Source organism: Atta cephalotes (assembly GCF_000143395.1).
Source record: "Atta cephalotes unplaced genomic scaffold scaffold00020, whole genome shotgun sequence".
Lineage (NCBI taxonomy): Eukaryota > Metazoa > Arthropoda > Insecta > Hymenoptera > Formicidae > Atta > Atta cephalotes.
Window position 1 is genome coordinate 392,468 of NW_012130084.1, and position 8,456 is coordinate 400,923.

The window sequence follows — 8,456 nt, forward strand, 5'->3', positions numbered from 1 at the left end:
CTAACTTAGAAATGTATTACTTGTATTAATACAGCATTATGTAATAATATCGTAATGTATTTTAATAAAAAATTAATTAATTTTGCAAATGTTAAATAATGTCTACATATTATTTTAAATTTTTATTGGTATAATTATATTTTCTTTTCTATTTTTCTCTTTAATCTCTTTTTTTCCATCACTTTCGCATTTTTGCATATCGGATGTTTAAAAAATCGAGTGTTTTTCGAATTTTTGACGCGCCCTTCCAAAGGATCGCTTCAAAAGCGATTTCCTAGGAATTCTATCATAATCGAGTGATAGGCAACCCCAGAAAGAATCGCTTTGATTATCCGCATTCAGTGATTGTCATGATTCGCGCGTAGTTCGTGCAAAGTAAAGGCTATGGCATACAAAAAAACTTAAAGTAGTAAAACGTAAGCAATAACCAATCCAACTTATCCAATACATTGATTTCCTTACTGCTTACGTCTTACTGTCTTAAGTTTTTTGTATGCCGTGGTCTTAATGAAAAATGGAATCATCGACAGTGAGAAGTAACGACGTCGCATCGATAAAGCGAATGAACGCATCCGTTTGAATGACCGAATGTTTCCATTTGTGATTTAATGTTGAGTATCACGGTAAGTCTTATGCCTGTTCTACAATAGAGATCACAAGTCATAAACCGTAAGAAATGGGCCAATCGCAGTTATATATGAAAAAAATAATCGACTATGATTGGCTAATTTCTTATGGCTTGCGATCTATTATAAAACAGGCTTTATGCGTGGTCTATAATTGGCGTTTTTCAGCAAGTAAACAGTCAGACACGAAGTAACACAGTGAATCATTTCATCCTTTAACGCAAACAACGAGAATATAATGATTCACTGTGTCTGACTGTGTCCTTATTGGAAAACATGCAATGACAGTAGCAATAGCGGATAAGAGTAAGAAATTGACCAATCACAATCGAATGTGAGAAGAATTATCGACTGTGACTGGTCAGTTTCTTACTCTTACAGCCTCATCCGCTACTGCCATTGTAGACCACGTATTAAAACACAATAAGTGAATCTTAAGGGCTATCATTTTCCATAATCCCGGATCTACAATAGAGTTCTAAGCCTTAAGCCATAAGAGAAATGAACGAATAGTCGATTATTCTTCTCGAATTCGATTGTAATTGGTCAATTTCTTACGACTTAAGGCTTAAAATACCTATATCCGAGATGATGCGTCATCTGTGGAACATATAGAACAAAAATAATTTTGCTATAAACGCAAAAGGCTTGCAAGATTTATTTGTCCAATTTGTTTGCTGTTTATAGCAAATAAATTTGTATATTTGACAAATATTTTGAATTTGTTACAAATAATAATTTTTGTAGCGAGTACAAAAAACATTTTTAAATATTTGTTACACCTGCAAATAATTTTCGATATCCATATTTGCAAGTAGAATTTGTCGTCATAGTATAGGATTAGCATTTATAATAAATTTTTTCTTTTTAAGAAGCTTGATGTAAGAAGTAAGAAATTGATTAATCACAGTCGAATGTAAGAAGAATAATCGACTATAAATAGTCAGTTTCTTAAGGCTTAAAGCTTATTATACTTATTATGTTTCGGGATTAATGCTTTGAAGCATTTTTTGATCGGTCAATCGTAAAATTTTCTCTTCTGATTGGTCCAATGCTTCGAAGTATTTGTAGTAAACTTTAATTGCACCCTTAATTGCATAAAAAAAGAAAAGAAAAGAAAATCATGCACATAGAGCCATATATTTGATATAGGATTACCTTCCTTTCCACAGTTTCATAAGAGGCATCATTATTTCCCGATTTCTCGCGAGTTCTGAAATTTGATCTTCGAACGATTCTTTTATTTTATTTTTTTTTTTTTACATTCTGACGCGAAAAGTTAACGTAACTTCTCTCGTGTCGTTCTGAGGACGCATTCGTCGAAACGACAATGTATAAACACCAAGAGGTGTTTCTCGATCTGCTCGCTCATCGTTCATAAGATCGAAGCTCGAGGTGGCTGTCTGCGTGTCGCGATTAATCCTCCCACTCCTGAATTATATCTCTCTTTAATTTCCCCAAGAATCCAATATCTAAGTAGTTTTAATTAAATTTAATTAGCGCAATAACACGTCGACAATATTTATTATTTTTAATTTAAGTATCTATCAAAATAAAGACAATAATTTAACGTGGTTTATTTTATCTCATTATTAATGCACGAAATAATCCGTCGAAATGAGAAGTGCTCCGCCAATTGCATAATATTGTGTATCGATAGGGAATGAGAGGATTAATGATAAAGCGGAGAGTCGTGTGGAAAATACGAAAGGAAGAGAGAGAAGGAGAGAGTACACGAATAATTAAACCGCAACCGACCGCGGACGTTAATTAGTTGCATAGCAATTAGCAGTAAGTGACAGATAGATGAACTTTATATTATCGTACACCTCGCGCTAGAACTTGGCGTAGCACGAGTTTTAACTTGACGCGCTAATGTTACGCACTTTGGCGACGATTATTATTATTATTATACTGCGCATATGAAGGCGCGTGCCGATATAAATATATAAATATATATATAATTATATATATATATAAAGAATATGTTATATATATGAGAGATGAAAGGAAAAAAAGAAAATGTTGCTAGCTAGCGTTGTAGACGATACAAAGATGGCTTTAGTGTATATAGTTTTGTAAAGTGTTAATTATAGTGAGGAGAGATTTATGATTATATGTATAATATATACATAAACAATACATTGCGAAAACGTATGAATTCGTACGTTTTCCAATTGGTATCATTAATTATGAATTCTCGTTGGCGATTGGAGAAGCGCGTGAAATTGGTGAACCGTCATCGTTTCGTTAAACATAGCTGCATTATTAATATATCGTAAGGCCGCGAGGAACGTTGACGATTACGTATATAATATGTGATATACGCGTGAAAAATTTTAAGCTGTCAATAGAATGTCCTAATATTAAATATTATAGTGCCATTACACGGTTTTCTTCGTCACTCACCTCTCTCGCGTTTCACAGAGAGCAGGTATATTGCATTATTTCTATTTTATTACTTCAAAGTCCACTTTAAGTAATCTATAAATTGCGTCACATTATTATACATTCTATTTATAATTTTATATATCGTATTTACGTATACGAAAAACATTTGAAGAAGTAAAATATATCTATGGAATATTCGCATATCTGAAATGTATATTAAAATATATACATTTTTAAAAACTGAAATATATCATATGCATAAGATATAAAATTATAAATAGAATTTTAGCTTATGAGAATTCGATAAATCATGGATTTCTAAGCAAAGTGGATTTTACATTTATAGCGTATCTCAAAAATTTTCCAGGAAGAAGCAGCCATGAATAAGGTAAGAAAAACATTCTCGTACAGAGAAACTTTCATAGTATTATCCATATAGAATACTTTTCATAGTAAGCAGTGAAATTACGCGTATTACGGTCAGACTTTTATTAATTCGACGATACTTATACACATTCACATCCCACATTTAACGCTGTATGTAGAATGTCAATATCAAGCATGGTTTACAGTTTCAATAACAGTTACAGCGATCACTCGGACAATTCGACGGATAACGCATGCAACGTCTCAGGCAATATTGGTCTGCTCCAGGTTTATCGGCGATATCTCCAATAGCATCGCAAGTGTTTCTGTAATCATATTGAAACAAGAATCAAAGAAAAATTTTTGAAAATACGAATGCTAAAATGAAAGTCATAATCATTTAATTCTTTAATCCCGCTGGTCCGTTTTTATTTAGATCTATTTAACAAAATGTAATTTATTTTCTGACTAATATTTAAAAAAATCTTTTTTCTGGTATTTGATAACTTTTTCTGATAATGTAAAATCTTTTTCTGCGAAAATTATTTATCTTTTATTTTTTTAGAGCTTTTAGTCATATCTACCTAAACAATGATAGTATAATAAATTTGACTCTCAAAATGTAATTTATCTTCTTATTAATATTTCATTAAAAAATTTTTTTCTCTAGTATTTGATAACTTCGTTTATTACCGTTAAAATCAATCAAATTTCCGTGAAAATTTTTTATTTTTTATTTTTTAAAGCTTTTTAATCATATTGACCCAAATGATATGATCGTAGTAAAGAATAGACTAGCAGAGTTAATGCAATTCCGAGTCAATAACAATTTATTGCTTAAACTCGCGCGCCGATCAATTAATGGATACTCACAGGCAGTGACAGACACCAGGCGGACAGTTTGACGGGATGCGAATGCAATTCACTTGACACCAATTGGTCATATTCTGCCTGTATCGATAAGCCGCAGTTGGCTCGCACACTTGAACTCTGAAATCATGAAACCCATGCACGTGCGTGTCGTATCGACAACAATTGAGCGTTTGACGCTGACACGCGCGCGAATTAACGTATCCTTTTAACACAACGATTCTCACCTCAATGGCCGTGCGAGCGGCGCGGTGGAGTATTTCGGACTTATCGAGTACAGCTCGTAAAGAATATTCTGATACAAAAACCGTGGCGGTATCCCACCGGTACTGGTGACGATACTCACGTCGGCGCAGTTACGGAAAGTTTCTGGTCTTCCACATCCGACAGCTTCCGTACCGTTTTCACAAGTGCCCCACATGTTTCCTGATAGTAAAACAGACGTGATAAGAGATCGTCCTCAAAGCGACATAGCCCAGAGTAGCAAGATTAGCCAATAGTCATTTTGGGTCGGAATCCATAGTCCATTCGTTCTTAATCTCAAGATAAGCTCAAGCAATCTCTTAAGATGCTAATATTCTCTGATTGATTCATGATATTTCAAGCTTAAGATCATTTCGAATGAGCAACGTCTATGAATTCCGCCCTTGATATTAGTAATTCAATCATTTCGAATTGGTGACGTCATGTTACCTACACTGTTAAAAATTTCATGAAATTTAATGTACTTTTAAGTTACACAATTTGAATTTAATTTCATGGCATTACATTATAAATTTAATATATTTATAACCGAAAAGAATATTGCGTACATGTGAAATTTAATGTATTTTTCATGAAACTTTATGAAATTTAATGTACTTTTCATAAAATTTTATGAAATTTAATGTACATATTCATTGAAGTAACTACTATAATTTGGTTTTCAATTAAATCATTCATTACTTTTAATTTCGTTTATAACCACGAGCTTCATTTACATGAAAAGGAAACATTTCTAACAGTGTACTTAAGATATAATAATGACATTATCTTTTTGATTAATTGACGATATCATTTATTTATCCATTCTACGATGTCCCAAAAGAACATATAAAAAGTCAACAAAAAATCAAAATGATTTAATTTTGATTCTTAACTTCTCAATAAATAATCAAATTTTGTAACAAAAAAATCATCATTTTGATTGCCGTCAAAATAAAGTCAATTAACTTTCTCTTAACTTGGTGCATTTCTTAGGATATTTATAACGTGACATCGATACACTTTGACATCGATGGATAGCCAATTAACAACGTACTAATAACGTTATTAGTGATCAGTTAATAACCTCATTCATTTATGTTGTTAGTAACATGAAAATAAAGACATATTTCAACACTTATGACTGTAACAAGTCCATGGATGGTATTATAGTCCGTTCTTATTTCAAGACTATCTTAAGTAATGTCTTAAGACGCTAATACGGTCCTCTGATTAGTTCGTGACTTCTTAAAACTATAATTAAGACAGTTTTGATTATTGACAGATCTGACTATGAATACCGGCCACATGTCATTTTTATAATGTTTGAACGTCACCTTCGTCATAATTAAATAAGACGACATCTTGCTACCTGGAAGAAACGGGGAGAGTAATGCACGATAAAATTTCGTAACCTGTGTAATAGTTCCACTGAATGACGCATTGCGAACACGTTATGTACGATGGTAACGTTACCATATACTTAATGATGCCTTTTTTTCCTGTGTCGTGCGGAATCTCAAAACGGACGTCCTGCGTCCCGGACACGTACAAAGGATAACTGTGCGATTAAAATACATTAGCGAAAGCAGCAGTTGCACGTACCAGTTGTAGAGATCACTTACGAATCGAAACACTCTTGAGTTGCTTCACGCGACGGATCGTTATTAGGACAAAGATACATCTCGAATCTCCCATAATGATTGGCTGTAAGTTCGATTTCCACCTCGATTTCCTTTAAACAGATTATACTGATATATGTATAATAAAACGAATATCATAAGTCCACAAAAAAGATATTGAAAAAAAATGTTGTATCAATAATATCATTTTCAATAATATCATTGAAAATAATTTTGTTTATTCAATGACTTTATTAATGAAACTACGACAAATATATTATATATTATCTTGTTTTAATAAAATTTTATTTCTTTCATTAATACTATTGTTGAATCAATGAAATTATTTTCAATTAAAATAATGCTAATAACAGCATTGTTTTTCAATAAAAAAGAACAGTCAAAATAAGAGCCAAACGCAGATATTAGAGAAGAGAGAGTTAAAAGTGTATTGTTGAAATATCATATAACAATTGCGAACGTTTTGGCTGTAATTTCGGTTTTTTTTTTCAATGCAATAAAAATTATACAACAAATGCCTTTTTATTTTGATTTTGATTATTATAAGTTTCAGCAGGTGATATTTTCTTCATAAATTCAACGAAAATATACAACGAAATAATTGTGCTAAAATTATGCTTTAAAATAAATTTGCATGCATTACATTGATGTACGAAAATATCAAAAGTTACATTACCTGCCCCAAGGTGTAGTGTCGAACGATGATCCCATTTGCGAACTCACCACCGGCTTCGTGTGGACGCTGACTCGAATGATATGCGTCTCCGCAAACGCCGCACTTGCCTTTATTCTGCTCCCAATGTACTGATGAACAATAGCCATCGTCAATATTAACTTTAACGCCAAACATCCGCGATGATTACAGCGGATTAACGTAACTTGCAAGAACGAACCTGCATATCCACCGCAAAAAAGCTCATTATCATTGTAATTGACTGGATTCGGATAGCCGAACCGCCACATTGCATTTCTTGAAGGCGGATCCATTAATCTTCCATGGCCGTGGACGTCGAGTACCTTTTCAAAGGTTCGTGACAAAAGGTAGGTTTGAGAGCAAGAAGTAATTCAAATAATTGTGTAAAAATGAAACTGTTACTCTGCGCCTTGCTTCGATCGTGCTATACAATGCAATGCCATTAAATGAGCGGCCTCATTAACTTTTACTCGCGTGAGTGAGATATTAAGGGCGCGTCTGTGAGAAAGTGCTGCGAAATGACGAATTGTATGAGGTTGGGCGTATTTAAGGAGTATATTGAAAAACGAGTTGGTCGAGCTTTCATTGGCAAAAACAAGGCCTTTCGGACTTTCTTAAAATATATATTCATAAAAAGGCCTTTGTGCGATCGAGAGAGTGGAAATTCTTTTAATAATCTTAATGTCATTCACATAATTTAAAAAAAAAATCTTACTTGCATGAAGAAATGTAATACTACACACACGAGCAGGATATTGTTTCGTTGATGCCTGATAATCATGTTTTCCTGAAACCATAGTATTTACCACAATTAATAAAGTATTTCCTGTTTATTCGTGTTCGGTCGAAGAGATTTGATTTTTAAATAGTGAATGAATAATACATGTAAAATATAGTATAGAAAAGCTATCATTTTTTATTATAGACAGATAAAAACTCCATTACGGAACAAACGAAACGATGCAGTGCATCATTCAACGTCGAGCTTTATGTTAACTCGGTCAATTATGAACTTCGTATTCATCTCGCATTTAACTCATATTAGGAGAAGTTTTCAGGGGCACGAAAACTTTTCCAAACTTGGAATTAGACATTGTGACCAAAACTTCAATCGCATAGTAATGAGTTCCGTCTTCAAATGATGGGGAATGAGATTACAAAGAAACAAGATCGTGCCGAATGTCCTTGAATCAGCTGGTAGAAGCCAAATCTTGCGTAAGAAAGTGAAGCAACGTGTATTGTGCCACTGGTATCATTACAACAATAATGGCGGGACGTCATTGGCGCTTATGTCACATATTATCAAGCGATACACGTAGCATAGGATTAGAATCGGCGCCAAGGATCGTCCCGGACATTTTTTCAGCAAATAAAGAATATAAATTTTTATGTCGATGTTTAGAAGAAATTAACTCTAATAGGCTTACCTTTGGGTTATTTGTGTCCTGCGCATTTTTTTTCTTTCATCTATGTACAACAATATTATATACAACAATTGTATATATATATATATATATATATATATATATATATATATATTATATATTATATATATATACTTATAATACANAATACANATATATATATTAATTTNTTATAGTATAAATAAATTAATAGGTAACG

At 32.7% G+C, this 8,456-nt stretch overlaps 1 protein-coding gene across 1 annotated transcript in view; it reads right to left on the reverse strand.

Moving 5' to 3' along the window:
- Nucleotides 1–3,591: 3,591 nt before the first annotated feature.
- LOC105619294 overlaps nt 3,592–8,456 on the reverse strand; it is a 10,149-nt gene continuing 5,284 nt past the window's right edge. Inside the window, 8 exon segments of the mRNA XM_012200817.1 lie at nt 3,592–3,709; nt 4,257–4,373; nt 4,481–4,679; nt 5,912–6,057; nt 6,122–6,231; nt 6,816–6,943; nt 7,033–7,156; nt 7,549–7,620. Of these exon segments, the coding sequence (XP_012056207.1) occupies nt 3,592–3,709; nt 4,257–4,373; nt 4,481–4,679; nt 5,912–6,057; nt 6,122–6,231; nt 6,816–6,943; nt 7,033–7,156; nt 7,549–7,620 (1,014 nt within the window).